The sequence below is a fragment of the Falco peregrinus genome, chromosome 5 (assembly GCF_023634155.1).
Source record: "Falco peregrinus isolate bFalPer1 chromosome 5, bFalPer1.pri, whole genome shotgun sequence".
In the NCBI taxonomy this organism is placed as follows: Eukaryota; Metazoa; Chordata; class Aves; order Falconiformes; family Falconidae; genus Falco; species Falco peregrinus.
The window spans coordinates 12,675,082-12,697,649 of NC_073725.1; the positions used below are offsets into that span (position 1 = coordinate 12,675,082).

The window sequence follows — 22,568 nt, forward strand, 5'->3', positions numbered from 1 at the left end:
CCTCCTCTTATGCAAGAGATGGGTCAGGACTCCAGAGCACCACAGCCCCATGAGCGTGTGCCCTCCTACTGCCAGGGACCTTTGATCTCTTAAGACAGGCAAAGATCTACCTTCTTTCCCCCTCTGCTGCATACCTTCCTGTACTTTGAAGCTTCAGGTCATTGCATTTCCTTAAAACCCCACTAGGTTCAGGAGGAAAGGTGTGGGAAATAGAGGTGTGATGGCAGTGCTACTGGAAGGCTATGAGACAGATGTAGAGAATTGAAGGGGTCTCCTTATTTATAAACGTGAAATCTTAACCTATGCACATACACATGAATAGTAAGGAAAATATCTATTTATCTGTTTCCTTTTCAGGTTACGGTTTTGTAGATTTTGACAGTCCAGCAGCAGCACAGAAAGCAGTAGCATCTCTCAAAGCAAATGGCGTGCAGGCGCAGATGGCAAAGGTAAGAGCAGCCATGTTACTACGGATTATCTAAGCTATTGGGTTAGATTTCCAGGAGTTTGGTTTGTTCATGTTTTTCTTAAGGTTTTGGATTGCTTATGCCAATGGGGTTTTTTTTGTCCTTTGGCTCCAGAGCCTTATTCTTCCTATGGTTTGTCTTGTATTCTTGAAAGCTGTGTCTCATGTGACGGGTTCTGCTCTGATGCTCTCTCTTTGCCCCACTTCCTGGAGACAGCTGTAATATGGAGAGTGCTGGAGTAGCAGAGCAGTTGGAAATGCCTTTGTGATGGCTGCAGTGTGAAAACATTGCCTTTTCTTTGCCTTGGAGTTGTCTTCATTTGGTTCCTTAGCCTTGGAATACTTATTCTTTTCTGACATGCCAGGTGGGCTTCTCTGAGGGTGTGATTGACTGAATATGAGGGAATTTTGTTTGATCTGGCTCTGTGTGGCTTCTCCTGACTTTTTATTTTGAGGACTATAGTCCTAAAAGTGTAGAATGTTGCTGAAAGAATAGCTACTGGAGGTGACTGGTGTCTGTTGTTCAGAGAGGCAATAGGAGCCATGCTGTACCTGTTGTAGCAAGTGCAGCGAGCTCAGATACTCTGGTCCTGGAATTGTCCCTTGTCCCCAAGCAAAGGGGCTGTTGGAGAGGTGGGAGTGATAGTCAATGACGGTCAGGTGCTCTGGCTGTTGCCTTTCTGAAAGCGTAATTATGGTCTTTGGGCTCTGGACTGTGTCAGCCAGCAAAAATAGCTGTTGCTTTGTACTTTAAAAATGCCTTGCCCTACAAGCACAAAAAAACCCTTAATATTGCCTGATTTAGTCCTTGCAGTAATGACGTTGGCTTAGGATCGCAAACAGGTAATTATAAAAAGAGGCAAATCAACTAACAGACATCCACCACATTTAAAGATTCCCATTTAAAGGAATGCTGTTGATTTAAACCTTTGTTTTTCAACAAGGTCATAGAAAATATTTATTTAGTTAGTTAGTTTAATCCTTGGTGGTAAATGAGGTTCTTTTGCCTTCTACTGGATTACACTCACTGTGTCTGAAAAGTAACTGGATGTCATCCGCACATTTCTGTTTATCTGTGCCCCGCAACACAAGCTATGCTGTTTTATTTGCTCTTAGTTTTTGTTGACATGTGGCGATAAAAAGTGTTTGCTTCAAACGGGTAAAAGATGGCAAGCTGAAGAATACGAACACCTACTAAGTACTGTGCTATTTTATTTCTCAGATATACTTCATCTCCTTGTTAAAATATAGGCAATTTGACACATTAGTCAAACTGTGAAAAAGAAACAAAAGACAGGAGATATGTTTTGTCCTACTGGTTGATATCAAATAGCCATTTCTGGGGAGGAGTAAATCACTAACTACATAAATCTGTAAAGCTGTAGATTTAAAATCAGAGATTTAAAGATAGGATTGAAAGATAGTCAGTATTTGGTATTCTCATGATTCAGAACAATGAACAATTTCAGCACTTCCATGAGTGAAAATACCAAAACAGAAGGTCACTGTGTTTTGGATTGTCCAATATTTTGGGGGCCAAAAGCAAAGTTCGATGTTTTCAGACTGGGAAGGGTTGTACCAACCACTGAGGTTTGTTTTCTGGGGGATTTGTGGCAGGAAAAATTTTTTGCCCTGCATAATTTTGAGGCGGCTAGTGTGTACACATTTGTTTGTGTAAGGCTAACTGTATTTTTATTATTTAGCTGTGGTGCCTAGAATCCCAGATAGGTCCTTTTTAGTGCATTTGATAGTTCAAGATAAATATACAACTGACTTTTCCTATCTGAAAAAACCCCAAAGTATTTAGAAAAATGGGGATTCAAAGGAAATTGAGATGACTCTACACAAAGTACCTCACATTGCTGAGAAGGCGGGAGCCTGGGAAAGCAAATCTATCTGGAGAAACATGTTGGTTCTTGCACGTGTTGGAAGCCAAGTCGCATATCAGGACTGAAAGAAAACGTTACCTGCCAGTGTCTGAATTAACAATGAGGGCTCAGAAGAGGTTTGAAGAAAGAGTCAGAAGGATTTAGCCTCCACTTCTGGAAGTTTTGTTTAAAGAACTGCTTTAATTGGTGGTGAATGGCGCCTATCAAATGAAATCAAAGAAAAAAGAGTAAGTGTGAAGAATTTACTTAAACCATTTACATGCCATACCTTATACAATCAGTGGCCTGTATCTTTTGGTGTGCATTGCAAAGCAATGGAACTGCCCCGTGTAGAGGCCCAGGAGAAGACTATAACCTCTGTTCAGCAAATGTCAAAAATCTCAGTCCAGTCGTGGATGCTTTTGAATAAAGGTGAAAGATGGATTAGCGAGCTTTTGCTATGTGCTGGCCTTCTCCAGTAGTGAGACAAAGTATGCTGAAGGGTCGGTATAGTCTGTGATGTTTTCCTGGAGAGAAATCTTGCTCAGAAAGAAAAGTTCTTTCTCAGTTTTAACACAATATAATTTTTCTCATGGAAATCCAGGAATCTTCTTTGAAAAACAAAACGCAGAACTGAACCCCCACCCGTGCTGGCTAGCAGAAGTATCTTGTGGATACTTGAGTAAAATATACTTATTTTATTGATGCCTAAATACAGCCACCTCCCTCATTTTTATAGCATTTGGACACCTTTTTGGCTGTTTTTGTTTCAGAGTGCTGCCTCTGGAAGAAGGTTAAACTCTGGTGGATTGATGCTCCAAGTCCCATCACTGTTGGAAAAGTTGTTCTGTCAAGGCTAATACACCTCATAACCCTACACAGGGAAAAACATCAATAAATGTGTTTGAATCTCTCTTTGTTCTCTTGGATGATGTTCAGCCTGGTGTAAAGTAATCCAGAGAGGATTCAGCCGAGGGAGAGGAACAGCAGTACTATGTCTGCAGAGGTAGCGGTGGCAGCTGGGAGGTGAGGTCTCTTAGGCACGTGGACAGCTACCTGCTTGGTGGGAAAAGGGCCCTCACAGCCTCCCACCCACGTGAGATCTGCATGAGGCTCTTGTACATGTGTGTGTGGTCACCTTGCCTCTTTGGCATTTCCCTCACACAGGTGCTGGAGCAGAAGTTTTGACTACTGCCACTGTCCTGTGTCCAATGAAGTTCATCTGAGTTGTCCATTATTTTTAAAAGTGCTTATTAACAACTTCATTTACCGAGAAGAATTAATGCCATGGAGCTGCTGAGTGATGGTTTCTCAGCTGGCCTGGCTTATTTTACTATGTGCTTCCTGCTTGCCTTTGGAAAGAACTCAGACGTGCAGATTTGTTTGTATGTACGTAGTGCCTGCTTGTCCAGGCTCGTAGAGTCCAGGTGTTTTTTTGGTTTTATTTTCCTGCTAAAACCAGCACAACTGATATGCCACTGGATAATCTCACAGGAATTATTGAATTGTTTATCTCTTTGTGCTAAGGACTACGCAAACATGACACAGAAAAGACAACCCTTATGTGCATGGTTTATATATTAGTTTGGGATTTTCCATCTGCTCCTTTGCTGCATTTTCTGAAAAAATGTGACAGACAGAACATGGAAAATTCATAAGGAAAATCTTACTAATACGGGAGTTGGCTTAGGCAAGTAGGCAAGGAAGCTAGTACACATGAAAAACGTATCAATGTTCTAATAAAATCTGTAGCCACATCTATTCTTGGGATTTGCAATAGATCTTCACCCAGAATTACATATTCATGACGACACTTCCTAATCTGCTTTATATGTAAGCTTCTAATGATGCTGAGGAGTCTAAATCACCTGAAGAATCAATAGAAGTCTGTTGTCTAAACAAATTTGAGTGTCTGAACTTGTGTCATCCTAAAGTTAGTGGACTAAGCAACCAGTTTATACCTTCATAGACATTGTGGCGTCCTCTCTGATATCTTTTCTTTCCAGTTCTAGTCTGCTGCAAGACTGCATGAAGTGGAAGTTCAGGCAAAGGTTGCTTCTTGCAGAGAGCGTATAATAGGTTCTTTAATATCTAGCAGCCCATCAAGAGTGTTGAAATAAACACATTCACCAAGGAGATGTTCTCAATCCTGCTGTTACTCCTAGTGCATGTGTAAGGACTTAAAAAAAGTATTCGATGATACCTGTCTTCTCTGGGTTTTCCTTTTGTACATATCATGCATTTAGGAATGCTCAGCATCTGTGTGAGAAATGTGGACAATAAGAAATATTTAATTAGTGTTGGTAGTTGTCTTAAGTCCAAGGAACATTTCTCGACTACTCTGCTGCAGCGATTGCCAACCAGGGCGTACACTGAAAGAGCTGGTTCTGAAAAAGGACTGTGTCAGTAAGCTCAGATGTGTTTTGTTTGACAAGGGAATTACAGAATTAAATTTTTCTTGTGTGATATTTTTCTCATCTCTCCATTATGCGGAAGTTTAAATACAGGGAGTGATCACCATCTAGGTGAAACATAAAAGGGAGCTGTTTCCCACAGAACAGAGCCAAGCATAAGAGCTTCTGAAGAGGAGCAGAGAGCTAGTTGCTCTAGAGTTAAATAGACAGTTTTTCTCCAAGGACCAAGGAAAAGGAAATCCCACAGAAGAATCTTATTTATTTTCCAGGCTTTTGCGTTGGTTTCGGGAATTACTCTGGTATGAGTCAGCTGACCAAATAAGTCCATTCTGCCTGCACATTTTTCAGCTTCATTTTCTCTTCTTTTTAAATTACTTCGCTTTTTTCTGTGTCATATACCAATACTCTAAATAGCTGTTCCTTAAAATGGAAACTGCAGAAAATGGAAAGACTCTCCAGTGAAAGCCCTTCTTCCTAATATTTTGTTCATCTAGATTTTTAATAGCAAATTTTAATTGTCTGTATTTTGTAGTTCAAAAATTCATGATTTTTAAATAGAAACGCTATACTTAAAAACTATGAAATATGGCGTATACACTGAACATCTGATACACTGAACCCCGCAAGTAGTTTCTTAATTCATGACTGAAATGTCTGCAAATTTTAGCTAACCAAACTTCAGGATACTGGTTGTTTGTGGTTTTGGACAGTATTTATGGATAACAGGCTTATTGACTGAGTTAACTTTCCTTCTGGTACTAAAGCAGGATGCTGGGATTTTTAGAGTTCAATATTGAAATTGTCAGATTTTGTTTTAACCTCATTCTTTAATTATCTGATACGCACACACACACACACCCCCCAACCCAACTGTTCTATGAAGTCAAATATTTGTATAGGCTATTTATAAAAGTTTTTCTTCGTTTGCTGCTAGAGCAGGAGTTGGTGACTCTGGAAACGCCAGCGTGCTCAGTAATGTAGGAGAAGCTGAGAACTGTGCTGTGCTGATGCTGGCCACCTTCCACGCCATTTCCAAATGAATTACACAGCCAGGCGTGGGCTGCTGCTCCACCAGTTGTCAGAGACATTTGGCACAACTGAGTGTATGTGCAGAGTGCTCCACAGTGAACACTCCTCTTATCTTCCTAAAATGTCAACTGTCACCCCCTGCACAGTATTCACAGTACGTACTGACTGATCAATGCTGACCTGCATCAATAACAGTCCTGGGTTAAATGACAGTGAAAAATTATAGGTGGGAGGCAGTGAAAGGTGGCTTGATTTAGATTTGGAAATCACAGGTGCCAGCGTCTCTCTCCTTTGATTTCTTTTACCAAGTCAACCATACCACAAGCCCCAAGTTTCATACAGTACCACTTATCAAAGCCATGCCCTACCCATCCTCTCTTGCCTGCTTACCTGTGGTGTTGTTTTGCAAAAACTGTCTTTCACTCTTGTAGTGAGGAATCATAGTTTCTCAGCTGGAGCTGGCCCTTAAGTACAGGTTTTGTAAATACAGGATATTTTTACATTCTTTAAAGGATAATGACTGACAACGTAAAAGCACTGGAGAGATGCTAAATTATTTGCTTGTATCAGATTTTACCACAAAAGTCTTAGGAAGATGTGCTTTTCCAAATCTGGAAGTTTTTTTTCCAGATGAAACAGTGTCTAAATTCAGGATTCAAATCACGGATGTGCTATAGCAAATTTAAATTCCAGAAACTCTGCAGTAGCAGAAGACTGTGTCTTAGGAGCTTCCTCGACAGTCAAGGCTAAAGCAGTGAGCAATTTTGTAAAAACAGTGATGGCTTGGGATGATAGTGAAGATACATGACATTAATGGAAGGATTTCATATTCTCATCTAGCCTGGCAAATTTCATGCTTCTACCCGAGAATTATATGGTAGCCAATGTGAAATGAGCGTATGATCCTGTTCCTGCCTTTAGATGTACATTCATAAGCCAACATAGAATGTATTAGCTGGAGCCGTCCTTGCAAGGAGATCATCAAGTAATCCTGGGTATATTAAAATCTGTCCTTTCACACTAGCATGTATTGCTCCTAAAAAACACATAGGTCAGTATGAAAGGGGGTGTGCATCAGCAGTGCTTGTACCACACCTGCCAAATTTCTACACAAAAAATCTCCTTGGGGAATTTCAGAAGTGCTTAACTTAGCATAATTTTACTCTCTAGGAGTGAATGGGACTTTACTGTTGGTTAATGGAGAGGAATTAGGTCAGTGCTGTGTTCCTTTGTTCCCAAAAATCTTAGCTCAGCACCTTTCTTAACCACTAAGTTAGCTTAGAAAATCCTATGGCACATACAGTCATGTTTATTCTCTAGCTATCACCTCAAATAGACCTTGCCATGGTATTTTACATCCCTTTTCAAGCGCTGCTTTAGTTTCTAGATTGAGTTGGTTTTTTTCATAGTGTAACTTCATCTAAGATTAAAACATTCCTCTGCCTTTGAAAATCGCAATGTAAATAATCAGTAAATATATCCACCTCCATGCTACTAATGCCCTGCACCACAGAACAGATGCTGATAAGTGAAAGACGTAGCCAACTTTTAGGCTGGAGAATAGTGGAATTAATGGGTTCTTTTCGGGTTATGAACTTCAGCCAAACAAGAATTGGCCTTTTTTCATAAATACACATTGTTCTTGACTTTCCTCTGACTTGGAACACATTTGAGTTGGTAATAATACAGCTGAAATCCACAGAGCTTTGGCAATTTAAGCCAGAGAGAAGAATGGGGCTCCCTATCTTTAGCACTCACAGAGCTATACATCTTGGAAGCTCTTACACACCCTTTGCAAACCCTTTATGTTTGCAGAACAGGAAATCTGAGTCCTGCAAATGAGTTAAAACACAAATGACAAATGAGTCAGATAATTCTTTTTTCCCTCCATACTCAGGAAACTCCAAATGCCCCATGGAGGAGTTATCCTACCACAACTATGCAGCTTGGGAATCTGCTGCTCAGACTGAGAGAAACTATGTTCTAAATTCAGTAAGCACATCTTTACTCACCAGGAAAAACCCAGTGCACTCTGAAATGATCAAAAACCTGTGGTTTTAGAAAATATTACTGTGGTAGAAAATGGACATAGCCTTTCTTTCAGTGACATAACATTTAATCATGTTCTTCTGTTGCTCAGCATGAGGACGATGCTTTTGTAAGGTGAGAAACAAAAAATCATTGTATCTAGCATGCTTTCTTCTCAGGAGGAGGAAGAGATGATTCACATGACCACCAGTGGGAGGATATATGCATGCTTTTTGGGGTACCACTTGGTTTGAACTGAGACACTTACTCGACAAAGCAATGTGATTTGTGTGAAAACCAGGCCGCTTTCAAATTTTGTTTGATTTGGAAAGCAGGTGTGCAAACTTCAGTATCATTTCTTCTGAGTTGATCTGAGTGCCTGTGTAACAGCTCATCAGCCTGGAAATACACAGGTGCATATTTTGCCAGTAAACACAAATCTACTAGTAATATGCATAGATACTCCCTGTGCACATACGCATCCCCCTCTGAATATCTAAATGTTACTGTATTAGTGAATATTCTGCTTGTTATTTCCTTATTAATGAATGTCTCCCATTCAACCAACATGTCTGAGTGGTTTGGCTGTCATCTAAATAAATTCAGGTTTAGATGCAATTTTGTTCACTAATGAATGATAATTTTTGTCGCTGGAAAACCCCCTCTATTTTTCCATTGTATAAAATTATCGGATTAGGCTCTCCTTGCAACAGAGTCATGATGTCAGCTCATTGAAATTTTTAGTCTTTGGACTTTTCTTTGTGTATTTATGTGCAGAAGGAGAGGTTAAGATGATTTGATAGGTCGAATTCTATTTGCAGTTCTGTTAGACTAACTATGATGTGATCAGCATAAATGTAAGTGATATAAGAATGTAAAACTGGCCTCATTGGGCCAGAACAAAGGTCCCCCTGACATCAGATTCGCTTTCTGATAGTGTGCTGTAGCACTTGCCAACAGAAGAGTACAAGAACCAGGCAAGCGCATGAGGATACTTTCCCAGAGTACTCTCCTAACTGTCTCCTAACAAATCAGCAATTTGCGATTTGGGGTTGCTCTAGCTTGTATTCAATAGCCTCCTGTAGAACTGCCTCCCCACCCCCAATTAAAGAATTTGTCCTGCCTTTTTTGCATTTAAAATTTTGGCAGCACAACATCCAGCCATAAGAAATTCTTCGGTTTAACTCTATGTTCTCTGAAGAACCATCTCCTTTGCTTGCTCTAGACCAGCAATGTTGATTCCATTGATTGCTTGCTAATTCTTGCATTGGAAGAGAGAGAAGGCTCCTTTTCCCTACGAGTCTTTCTCATACCACTTACAATTTTATAAAATGCAACCATAACTTCCCTTAATCCCTATTCTTTTCCACTCTTAAGAAAGATGTGCCAAAATGTGCATGCATAAGTAAGGATGTGGTTCTCGGAAGCAAGGAGCAGTTGCTAAGTAATGAACGTGAAGCATGGTAAAGTGTTGTTGTAGTATGAAAGCACAGCTGATAGGAAGCTTAGGGGGTCGTTTCACATCAATATGCTGAACATGAGTTGAGTTTTGCTAATGCTGTGTAGTGCTGCATATTGGGGAAATGGGAAAACAGACACACAGAGGAAGGGTACATTTGGCTATTATCAGGTATTTTGTGAGGTGTTCCTCATTTTGTACAAGGATAAATGCACATATCAGATTAAATCTAAGAAGATCATTTTTTTAAACAAGAAATGTCAGCTTCGGAAAAATATACCCCAGAAATAATTGAAGTGTTAAAAAAAGAGTAACAAAACAGCAAGAGAAGAAAGTATAACCCCAAGTATAGGACATATTTTCAATGTTGTGTCAAGAGGAAATATATGCCAAAAAACCCCACCTGTGTATATAAATAAGGCTTATAAATGCCTGCCTTAAATCCTGGGTTTGTTTGATCTCAGCTTTCCTTAAATCTTAGATCAGGTTTGGTCTGACATTTTGCTGAACAATTCCTGAAACTAAAGCCACTGGTGGATCAATGTCTGGCCAATTCTGTGTGCAGAGTTGAGGACATTACCTTTGCCGGGGCTAGTGAAGAACCCCTGTGCATTTTATCTTGCTCTTGCTGCTTGGACGTGATGTTGCTAGCAATGCTGCAGCACGTGCTTTCATATCTAAAAGAAGGAAAGGACTGCAGCAGATCTCATGCTGTGCAGATGAATCCTTTTTTAGGAAGGATGTATATTAATGCTGTTCTGCTTTCCCTAGTGCTCATGGAGTAAAATGACCCTTTTTTGAGCCATAGTCTGAAATGGTGGGCACATGGGAGAACCTAGGGACCCTAAATTGCCAGTTTCTTTAGCTGTGAAGACAGAAGGAAGTTTTGTTTGAGTCCCCAAAAAAACTCATAGAAGAGTATGTCCTGGGGATCTCTGGGAAGTTTGCATCTGCCAAAGAGACCCCTTACACTGCAGTAATGGAAGTACAACAATTATGTCCTGTACTATGCTTCATAACTTTATGATTTTGAAAACCATGGAGAACAATGAAAACTTTGATGACAGCAGCTGTAGGTACATTTTTGTAGTTGGAAAAGTTGGCCCCCCCCGGGTGAACGTAGAATTAGAATGGATATAATATTTGATAGGAAGTGTATTTTTCCCATGTTAAAATGTATATAACTTGCTTATCTCAATGCCAGTGAGTAACAAATCAGTGTGTTCAATAAACACTCATCAGTCATTTGCAGTCTTGATATATTTATCAAGATTCAAAAAGGAAAAGAAATCATGAAGGAAGGGAGTATAAGGTGTTTCATTTCTTAAATCAGAAAATTTTGGAGTTGGGATAATTAAGGTTTGGTGCTGGGAAGATTGACTTTGAATTCCTCAGAACAAGTGGAGGTATCTTTGTGAGAGTTGTCACTGAAGTCTGTGCCTCAGACGTCATTTCTTCATGCAGTTAAATCATTCTTGGTTCTTAAATGCTGCTGATAGACAGGTAAAGAAAGAGAAGATGCCTTGATGAAAAACTTCCTCATCTTGAAAGGTATCTGCCACTTTTACTATCCCACTTAGTTAATACACAATGTTGTTTCAGTGCAGTATCACAGTTCTGTCTCTGTGTATATGGGCATATGGGGTTTTAGTATGTGCATGCATAGTTGATAAGTACTCAAATAACTATATTTATATAAATATATGCATGGATTTATAGATGATCATTTAGAAATATTCTTGGAATATTTTATTATATAATGCAATTCTCATGCGTAGCAAAAAGTATTACAGTGGCATTTTTATAGTATGTGCTCTTGGAGTGCGACTATTTACTAGTAATTCTTCTAAGCCCTGGGAATAAAATGCTGTGTGTTTTTTAGGAATGTGCTGTAGAAATAGGAAGGAAATTGGAACTAAATTAAATCTTGGTCACATTCAGCTGGTGTTTTTCCATCTGTCAGCAAAAACTGGCAAAACCCAAAACAACAACAAAATTGTAAAGTCTGAGATGAGATTTAGTGATTTACTGTCTGCTTTAACTGTGCCTGTGGATTGAAGTAGTACTACAGAGCCTCAGGGTTTCCCAGATACTTCCATAACTTATTTGTCCATTTTGCATATAAGGTTATGATCCCACCATTTATCTAACAATTTTCTTAGTCACCTACTCCAATTATAGCTTGTTATGGAAAACCAGGATTATAATTTATATGGCTGTGTTGCCTTGTTATAGCAATACAGCATAAAGCAGCATACGGAGTCAGTGAAGGGAGGGTCTTGGCAGCATCTTTAGCTTCCAAAAAATCTTTTTTCCTCACTTAAAAACTGTTCATCAGTGAAAGGTCAGAACTAGTAATAGCGTGACCTAATTCACATCAGACCGCCTTCTTATTGTACAACCCATTTCACGTGGTAAAATCATGGGTTTGGTAAAGCAGCTAGAACAGATCCAAACCAGGTGGAAATCTGGCTGTAATGGGGTCAGAGAGGTCTCGCTGCCTTGCCCTCTCTCTGGGGCTGCTGGGCCTGCAGTAATGGAGATGTTTCCCTTTCAGAATAAAAATTTGATTAGCTGAAATACATAATGGCTCTCTTTTGTACAATCAATCTTCTGATTCTTCTGGAACTCAGGCTTTCAATATTAAAAAGGAGTGTTAGGTGTAGACTCTGCTTTGCATTGCTTGAAGTTCAAATAAACAGTTTCATCTTGCATGATTGCACTGTTGCATGCTATTCATTTCTCTTGAGTATATAAGTAATTTCCAGATTGGCTTACGGGAGTGCATTGAAGAGGCTGGACATTTTATGTCAGTCAGCAATTAGATTAGGTACCAGGGTACCTCTCTGCACTCCTCTTAAGTGACTATTGTACTGGCTGTCTTTGATCGCAAGACATCTGGGAAGCCTGGTGCAGGCATATCTAAAGGACACGGTCTGACAAAAGTAGCAACTTAGGCGCTTCCCTCCTGGGAGCATCAGCTAGTACCTTATCCTTTATACTAGATTTTACTATAGATGGATTTTACCATGTCTTTGGTGAGAGGTCTTTTGAATTTTTAGTAGCTGAGACCTGAAATGCTTTGTACTGTGATGAAAACCTCTCACAAAACACGTCCTTCTCAAGTCACCTGGTCTTAACAGTCCATAGATCAGATCAAGCATTGAATGATACATGTAAATACTATTTATTGCCTGTTTGCTGGTATTTCTTTGATAACCCCTTTTGTGTTAGTCTTTCACTTAAAATTTTGGGAATTTTTCACAGTGATTGTTGCTTTCACAAACGTCTTCCCTTATGTAACATCCCCCTTTGCTCCCATGTGAGTGCAGCCCTTTCACTTCAGTCTTTTCTACCTCTGTCAGTCCACATGAAGCATTTGTAAAGCAGAACAATATCCCATTTGCATCCTTCCTTTTGCTCTTGTAAACAAGCCACATTCTTTTTAGGGTGATCCTGCATGCTTATCACCATCCTGTGGCAGTTTTGCAAATTTTGAATCTGAGCTGGGTGGATGTTGCACGAGGCAGGCAAGAAAAGTCTGTCTTCTAGGAAAGACCAGTTCTTCCTGTGGTATTCCACTGATCAATAGCCCTTTTCTATACCTTTTCTACTTACAATCCATCTGTCTTGAATGTGGTTGACAGAGCTGTACACTATTTTTCAGAGAGGGTCTTTGCAGTGCTGTAATACCATCTCTTACTTGGGCAATACCTTGCCTAATATGTGTATTTTAGTACCTTTCCGTCAGTTGATGAGCACCCTAGAGTTTGCAGCAGAAACTCCTATTTTTAGCATGTGTAGAAACAGCATAATTTTGCATGGTGAACTGTTAAATTTCATTTAGTCTCCTAAAGTTAAATCTCTGAATGCTTTACCAGGTTTAGAGTCAAAGGCAGATGTTATATTTTGTAAGTGCAAGTTTTAATATGACCTCCAAGTGCCTGCAAATGTTCACAGCTAAAGTCCTGTTCTTTGGCTTGTCTTTAGCAATTATATCAACTGGTTGGCTGTTGTTTAATACCATAAATGCTATGGCTCAGAATCTTGTTAGGGTATTGTTGCCTGGTGTCCTAGAGCTTAATTTCTAGCTGTGTATAATTCCAAAAATACAGTAAACTAAATAGAAGATAAAGTAAGTTAAATTTATGTGTTTCTAAACTTTAAATGCTTTCTAAAATGCTCTATTTCACAAAGGAAAGTGGAAATGAGAAAATGCCAGTAGAGGCTAGATGAGTTTCTAACATATTAAATCTTGGTATTTTTGCTCTAAGGAACATTTACTTCAATCATGATAAAATCTCATGTGCTTTAAGAAATGAGGATTAGATTCCATGGGGTTAGCAGGTTTTTATTACCTAGAAGATTATTTTTTTTAAAAAGAAAAAAAACCCCAACTTTTTATTATCTATGTAGATATTTAACTGCTAAAAAGTTTTAAAATGAAGATAGAATGGTGAGAAATATAGACTTGAGTTACAGATCCATAAGAAGCAAATGGGTATTCTCCTTTCATGTTTTTTATTGTTTGGGGAGGGTTTTATGAATTACTGTTCACATAAATATTATGTTGAGAAAAACCTTGAAACATGCAGAAGACTTACTAAAGAGAATGATCTGCCTTCTTCAAACTGGCACTCTTGAGAGATGCACTCTAGAGACATATTTGTGTCTGATATTTGTTTTAGACAACTCTGAAATCTTGCTGTCCCAGTACAAATATCCAGATGACAGATGCACATACAAATATTTTTCAGGGAATCAGGTTGAGTTGTTTTAAGACGTAACTCAATATTTATGCACAGGAGCTCAAACCTGGAAGTTTGGATGATTTAGAAGACCCTCACCCTTGTTGGTACTCTGCCACTTCTAGTCATGTTTAAAAATCAAATTACTCAGGGTTACGTAGCAGTGGTTTGTGGTTCTGAAGTTGGCTAGTTTAGAATACAGACCTATATTTTGGACCCAAAGTTAACAGATGTATTCAGTTTGCAATACTGGAATACAAAGTCTTCTGATAGGAAGGTGTGCTGGATTGTTTCAAGATTTTGGCGTCCTGCTTCCCTAGCTGATATTCTGCCTATGTGAAATACTTTGCTGCCTCATCTGTGCTTATTTTTCTTCTTTTGCAGCAGAAATATAATATATTGGAGTTTTTTGATCAACAAATGATTTCTCTTGATCTTTTAATTTTAATTCCATTAGCACTTGTTCTTAATTTTTGTTTCAAAAAAAAAAATAATCCAGGACAGTATGTATTTGGCAAAAAAACCCCCTCAAATCTTTGATACTGCTCTGCTTGGTCATCAATAATGTAACTACCTCCACTTAATGTACTGGTAAAAAAAAAAAAAAAGGAGCAAACAATTTTTTTTCCTTTAGAAACAAACAATGAACATTGGTTTTCTATACACCTTGCTTTTGTTTTTCACCCTTAATGGCACGGTGCAAGGTTTTATTCTGGAAGAATTTAGGAATGAGGGGTCAGATTTGCCTTTAAAACCTTTAAAGTCCCAGCTAGAGGAAAACACCTTATTAAATAATTGTGCAAAACCCTTGTATCAGTCAGTGGGGCCCTGCATGCCTAATAATGCCTTTGAAGCCCAAAGGTAAAGCTGAGATAACAGAATCACGCCCGTAGGTCAGCTTGGCCCATCAAGTTGGAACCAAAACCTAAGTCTGGCCTTTGGGGCAACTCTCAAATTACCAGCAGCAGTTGGTGATCTGCACTTTGGCTTGCCGAACCCACGAGATGTCTCCTCCCTCACAAACATGAGGAGTTGTAAGGAGGTGCAATCTGAGGCACGTTGGGACCTAAATCAGAGGTAAGGGTCCAGCAATTTCTTCAAGAATCACTCTTGAAAGAGGATCGCATCTGTTTTGTGTAAGCAGTATATATTAAGGCAAATATTTCAACTGTTTTAAGCCCATTTAGAGTTTCCAGAATCAGTCTTAATAAAGTAGAAACCCCCAATTAAGCTGTTTACTGCAAATTAGAGGTCGATAGCTTCTTACAGACTGCAGAGTTTAAGAAGGAAGCCTTGTTAACCAAAGCTGGCTGTCCAGCACCCTGTCAGACCTTTACAGTTTGTGAAGTCCTGTGTTTTTCAAGCTGAAACAGTATCATCAAGAGTGTTATTAACTTCTACCACTCACTTTAAGTGTAAAGATTTTTATTTCTAGATGGTGAATGACAGATCGGATCAGGGACCCACTGTGAAAGGCCATAAAGGTTCTGATGCATCAACACATTATTTCAAAGTAATAAATTGGTGATTTATACTTCCACTACTGAAGGATAAACTACCTCAAACTGCTGCTTGTATTTTCAGAGAAAAATATGCACGTAGGTAGTTTCTGAAAAGCGGCTGGTGTGCAGTAACCTGTTCTTGGGCCAAAGTCCTGCAATATGCACGGTTTCATTTCAGTGATCTGTGATGAGTAGGCCATGTCCTGGCAGAATACTCTGAATTAGTAAAAAAGTAATTTAGTAAATAAGTGATTTAAATTAAAAGGTATTGCATTTATTTAACAAATGTATTTTCTGTTCTCCTTCATTACTTGAGCAGCAACTCTGTGCATAGCTCTGTAGATGGTACAAATTAAAATCCAGTGCTTGCAGTGAATAAGATACTTACCATACAAGAAAATACCGAGATGCCTTGGCCAGAAGTTGGTTTCAGACATTACATACGATTTCTGCTCATGTGTATGTGCACGCCTGCCTGCATCACATGTGTGCATTCAGGGAGGGAGAGATGAAAAGGTCAGATGCCTGCGATGGATATGATCTTTGTTCATCTTGCTGTCCTGATGAAGTTTTGTTGATTGAATATAAATATGCCTTAACCCTTCCACAGCGTGTACATCAAAGGGAAAATTATTATAGAGAAGACAGGCATTTGTTGGTACAATGGAAGTCATACAGGACGTGCAATACTGTTTAGAGGCAGTGCATAGTGGTGTCTGGATTTATTTGCACCTAAAAACCTGAGCATTTCTTTTCATACAGCTTTGATTTACCTCGATTGCTACAGGTTTTTATTCCTCCTGGGATTTGGGGAACCATATTCCCACTATGCACTCATCTTTCCTTCGCATACTGTCTGCCATCTTCAGTCAGTGCTGTCTGATAAGTATATATAATAAAGATCTTTTACATCAGAGCTAGTTACTATGCTGTCAAGCCAGTTACAGTGTTCTGGGCCTCAGGGGGAGCAATGAGTGATGAGTACAGCATTTATTTAAGTACTACTTACTTTTTATGTTAAGTATTGACTGTATCTGAACCTACTTCGGCATTATTAATGTTTATGAGAAGAATTGGATGATAATGTATCGTTCCAAAGTTTTTGTTTTAGAATTGTTTGGAGAGCATTGATTTTCCTCTTATCTTTTTGCCTCCAAGGAGCCTCAGTAGCCCATTAACTGGCTTTCTAAAGGTCTGTGTCAGGCTCCCTCATTGAGTTTGTAGATTTCTGTGGGATGCATCAAGGTGCCCCATTTGCTATATGTCACTTAGGGTGGATCTTCTTAGCAAAAACATTTCTTGGCCCAGCTCTTCTTTTGGTTGCACCAACTTGCGCTTTAAATTGAAGCCACAGTTAATCAGTTTAAATCTTAGTATAGTGCTGATGCATCTTACAGCGTAGTCAGAGCTTTGGTACTTTTGGACAATAATGTAGAAAAACATTTGGGAAGCAAAATTTGTAAATCAAAGGGTGAAGGCTTGGGTGAGCCTCTTGTGCTGCACATTATAAGCATTTGCTTTGGATTTGTGCAAGATCAAATCCTCATTTGCATCATTTAATCATTCACTGAAATTTTTGTTCCTATATTCTGCAAACTATACAGAACTTTCTGAACTCTTTCAACACTGGAAAAGAGGGAGCTGGCATTTTTTTTGTCATTGTTACTTAGATTGCAGTACTTTCCAAGGAGTGTTAGACGCTTACCAAAGATGGGGCAAGGTTCATCCCATGCACTAAGGACTGTATGATTTAGAAAGACAAAGGCAAGTACACAAGGTAGTAACAGTTTTGTGTGTGATCTTCTAAGGAGAAGCAGAATTATCCCCACTGTCTTCACTTTTTTGTTCCCTTTCTCATTTCAGTGAGGGGTTTCCTGTTTCAGTTCTTACCTATTTATCCAGATTTTGTATGTTTGAGTCTTATGATGTTAAGTATGTTTCCCTTCATTGGAGCATCTCCCGTATTTCCCTTTTCCTTCACTCACGAATCCACTGGGACAATCTTGTCCTTCTGACATACCTAATGGGATTTGTCAAGTCCTTGGTGTAACTGTGTTTTATTTCCATGAGTAATGAGATACTGTGGTAGGGCATCTTGTCCTGCCCTAAATGAGACATGCCAAGCCAAACATGAAATGGAATGCCAAACATTATGTTCTATATGTTTGTCAAGTGTGTGATCTATTTTTTAGAGACCCAACTTAGTACACTGAAATATTTTACTACTTGTGAACTTTAGCTTCTGTTAATATGATTGAAGCAAGTGGAAATGGAAATTGTCAGGGCAATTTAACAAAGAGAGCCTGTAAAACTCATTACATCCCAGGTAGTAAAATCACTTTAGAAGGCACATTCTTCAAACTTGAGCTTTATTCAGTAAACTGCATTGGTGCCTGACCTTTTAAGAGCTTTCCCTTCCTTGGGGGGGGGGGGGGGGAGGAGGGGGAAAGGCCCTGTTGTTCAGACCTACCTAGCTTAAATTATAAACAGCAGCCAGACTTGTCTCTGTGCTTTAGATCACATGAGATGACGGAGTGTGCAACTGCTCCAAAGAGACAGTTAAATGGCCAGCTGTTTAGATGAGTTTGATGTGTATTTCATGTAATTGTATACTCCATAAAGCAGTAAAAGGCCAATGTTGTGTGCTGGCTGTATTTTAGCACAAAGGTAAATCAAAGTACCAATCACAAGTTTGTAATTCAACTTAATCTTTTTAAGGCTTGATGCTTTTAAGAAGCTTTATATTGATACTACATAGTGGATGTGCAAGGGTTAAAGTTACCTTTTGGGAAAAGAGTTCCTGTTAGGTCTATATCTAATCTGCTTAGCAAGTTAAATCAGCATGTGGAGAACTCTCCAAGACCATGGGTGGGTTTCTCCTGCACTGCAGTGCAGTCATGCCCCAAAGTGTGCCTCCCTCTGCACTGGCTCCGCACTGGCTTTTCCTGTTAAGGTTGTGAAAGAGCTGTCAATCCACTCTAGGCAGCAAATTTAAGCACAATTTTTTGTAGTTCTAAATCTTTTATTCTTCCAATCGCGTGTCACAAATTTTGATTAGTGGAATACATGAAAAGCAAATGTGTCATGGGCTGTGTCTCGACCAGTTCGTTATTTCTGTGGTTTTCCATATTCCAGCATCTAAACAATTACGAGCTGTAGGGTTTGCATTTTGTTGGAGCTATCCGCTGCCTGGCTCATCGGCACAGGGCAGGTTCCTCATTAGTGAGCCCACACACTCAGGGTTTAGTCCAGCAACCTTTGAAGTAAATTGAAAGCCTCCCACATATTTATTGGGTGTCAGATCAGACATTTAGTGCACATTGTGGCATTACAAGATTTTGTCTAATTACATGATAAGGCTTTTGCCTTATCTATGCCGTCTGTGAGATAGTATTATTTATGGCAAGTATGTTAGAGCTGATTGTGGGAAACTTTAAAAAGAGAGAGTGCTTGCCTGCTCTGCAATTCTCATGTTGTTTCATGTATTTTTTTGCCTTTGGTGCTATGCATTTTTTATTTCTCCTGGATCTGTCACCATCTTATCTAGAGGTTTCCTGAACATGTTTAATGGGAAGTTGATAAAAGACGTAAGTGAAATAAAAGAAGGTTAAGAAAGCATTGAGAGTGAGGAATAGAAACTTAAGAAAAGGAAACTTTTGAAAAGAATATAAAAACTTACATAAAAAAGAAATAAATACTTTTGCTTTTTGTTTTACTGTAAGCAGAAGAATTTTTAAACGCATAAATGATACTGAGTGCTTTGTGCACAGAGAATAGTCAGGTCCTTAGGTGACAGATCAAAAGCTATGTAAGTTCACAGCACTCCTGTTAAGATTCCTCCTTGTGTATGTAATCCACAAAAAGTTTGCCAGCATAAAGAAATGATGGGAGATAGTTACACATATAGGTAATTGAACTCTGCAGTAAAATTTCTTTTCCACAGAGAAGTACTGATCTTTGTGTATAAATTGTTTCACATCAAGTAAAAGCTGGTAATAGCTGAGATGTAGAGCCTAATAGGAATATCCTTTGAAAATCTGGCCTTTTCTCATCCAGAGAAGAAATGCTCCTTGCTTTCCAACAGGTGAAATTTATTCCATTATTCCTGCCCATCTGCAGCATTTCCTCTTCCCGGTTTAAATTCCCTTTTCCAGTATGTGGCAGAGCTTTAGGTTTGTCACATAGAAAAGAGAGCAATTATAGGAGAAACATTAATCTTTCTGAAGATGCTAGGATATAAATGACCCACTGTCCTGTGGAACAGGAATGCAGATGAACCTTTAATTGTAGATATACATGGCATGTGTTATGATTTTGTTTGCTTAAATGCTCTCTCTTGCAGAAAACAGAAATAGGAATAGTTGAGAATATGCTCTGTTCCACTAAACAACTTATAAACTATCTACTGTAAGAATACTGCCTTAATATCTTGCAGTAATACCAGGGTGTTATGCCCAGCATTTAAAAAATACTTAAAATACAACACTGTGTTTGCTATCTATAGCCAGGTAACCTATAGTTATTATTGAGGTATGAAGTAGTTTAAAAGTTTACATTTCTCTAAGGAAGATTGATGTTCAGTCAAGGTATTTTATTTGATGATGAAGGAAAGTATTTCTTTAAATAGACAGATTGACTTCATTTATTAGAGTTGTTTCTTCCATATGAAGCAGAGTTTTCCAAAATTCTTACTCTAGGACCAGCTACAAGCTACCTGTGGTTTTTGCAAACTCCACTCTGGGACTCATAAAAATAATTATGAATTCTTTTACCTTATTCAAACATTTTTAACCAGTAGTATTTGTCCTGTCATTTCTGAAATGTCAGATTTTAAGACTAATTATTTCATCTTTGAAAATAACAGTTAATACTGTGTAAATACTCATTTCAGCAATCACTCGTCACTCCATGCTCCTCTACTTGAAAGGCACATCAAATGTTGAAGAGAAGAAGGGAAAAAAAAGAAGAAAAGATTGCATTTTGGAAATAGCACTGCGATTGATTATAAAATCTCATTCTCTATTTTTATACTTTGTCTCTATTTTCTCAGCTTATGCAGTATGATGGTTACATTTTAATTTCTGGTCTTTTTTTGTCCATTTGCATTATTTTACATATGCTCTCTTCAGTGTCATCTTCTGCTTAAATGGTTTATTGTTGGTAGCGACTGAATTATAAGCCATTTACAAGACGTGTCTGAATGGGCTTAGCAAGGAAAGCCTTCCATCTTTTTAATAGGTTCTACAATAGATTGAAACTCAAGCCCTACTTCAGCAGATTATTTCAAAATATGTTGCAATTCTAGTATTGTAATTGATCATATTTTTGTTCAGGAGAAGTTGAGCTTCACTATGTTTAAAATTATATGAACTGCTCAGCAAGCTTTTCTGTCTGCAGCTCAACTCTTTTCTAACTGCAGCTCTCTGATTTTCAGTTCACTTGGAGCATGGACAGAATGAGTTCCTGGGGAAATCTCTACAAAACTACCCCATAAACATAGCCCCCCTTGCTAACAAAGAGGACTGAGGCTGCCCTTGGAGCACGGAGTCGCAGGCAGTGAGCTCAGTCACTGCACTGTATATAAGGTTTCCAATAAACTGTGTTAGCTTGAGTTGCAGTTTTGGATGGTGACTTCTGGGTCATTATGTGTAAGCAAAAGCTGGTCGGAGCCTCGCCTGTGTGTTTAGGCTGTGGTTGCTCCACAACTTGGGTGAGGGAAAATGTATTAGACTGTATTTAGTTTAACTACCTAGAGTAACAGGAAAAGATATTTTAGAGAGGGTGAGGGAATTAAATTTATCTAAGGCATCAGGTACCCAGCATAAAGTAACATGGCACAAACAGCAATTCGTGGGAGATTTTTCCCAGGTAGATAGTAGGAATGCTTAAAGGCATAAGACTCAGACCTGTTTGTCTTCAAATGCCATGACTGTATGTATCGGAAAGCAAATGCAGGTGTTTGATATATGCACCGTTTTGCAGGTAACCTGAATCTATCAGTAGCAAACTGAAATTATGCACAGATTTATTGTGGAAATGCTAAGTATTCACAAGGAGAATACCTACAGTGACTCCCTGATATGATTTCCCCTTATAGATTTCACCCAGAAAAAGAGTCGTTGGCAGGAAGCATGATCCCCTGTTAAGCTATTTGGTTTTATTAGCAAATCACTCATATTTTTATGTTAGTCACTAGGTGTATTTCTTTTGTCCTTGTGCTTATTCTTCCAAGTCATGGAATAATTCCAGGATATGATTAACTGCCAGTAATTCTCACCAATTTTAGTGGGATGTGAGAGTTTTCAGTTCTTTGCAAGATACTGTGTAGAGTGAAAATATCCATCCTCTGTATATGTATGTGTATATGGGAGACTAGGGCTGTATTTCACATAAGTAGACATTATTGAGCATATTATGGTATTGATTCTATTGAATATAAATCTGCTTTCTGCACCACACTTTCTATTTTGAATAACTTGTCTTTCTTTTTATCAGTATTGCTTATGCACACACACACACACACACACACACACAGAGCTATACAAAGAAGAAGACTTCAACAAAGGAAAAGGACTTTCAGGAAGACCGACAGTGAACCCAACTGACACCTAGAGAGCATACTGATGCTTTCTAGGGACTCTGATAAAATATGTTTTGCCGCATTTCAATAGCAAGCAGTGACACTCTTCTCATTTTCTACAGAATCTGCTAAATTTCCCGAAAGATATTTTCGGTGGCAGAGTGAAGGTATTTAATAAATAATCTCTGCTTGATTTTACAATTAATTGTTCCAATAACTATTTCTGGAGTTAGCAGTATTTTGAGTAAAATGGTGATCAGCGTTAAGGCAGCTTGACTGGCTACCTGGTGTATCTGCATCATGCTTGCTACTTTCTGACGGAGGTTTCCCTCTCTAAAACATTGCAGTGTTAAGGTTTGAGTAAGCTAGAGGAGTTTCTGCCTGGTAGGGTATAGCTGATACAGACACTGTGCAAAGCAGGGCTTATCGTAGTGCTGGCTTAAAATATTCAGCTTGTAGTTTTCTGGGGAAAAA

General features: G+C 38.8%; 1 protein-coding gene across 1 annotated transcript in view; it reads left to right on the top strand.

The window, feature by feature from the left end:
• Positions 1-22,568, top strand: part of RBMS3 (RNA binding motif single stranded interacting protein 3) — a 718,801-nt gene that overhangs the window by 452,474 nt on the left and 243,759 nt on the right. Inside the window, 1 exon segment of the mRNA XM_055803834.1 lies at positions 358-449. Coding sequence (XP_055659809.1) covers positions 358-449 — 92 coding nt within the window.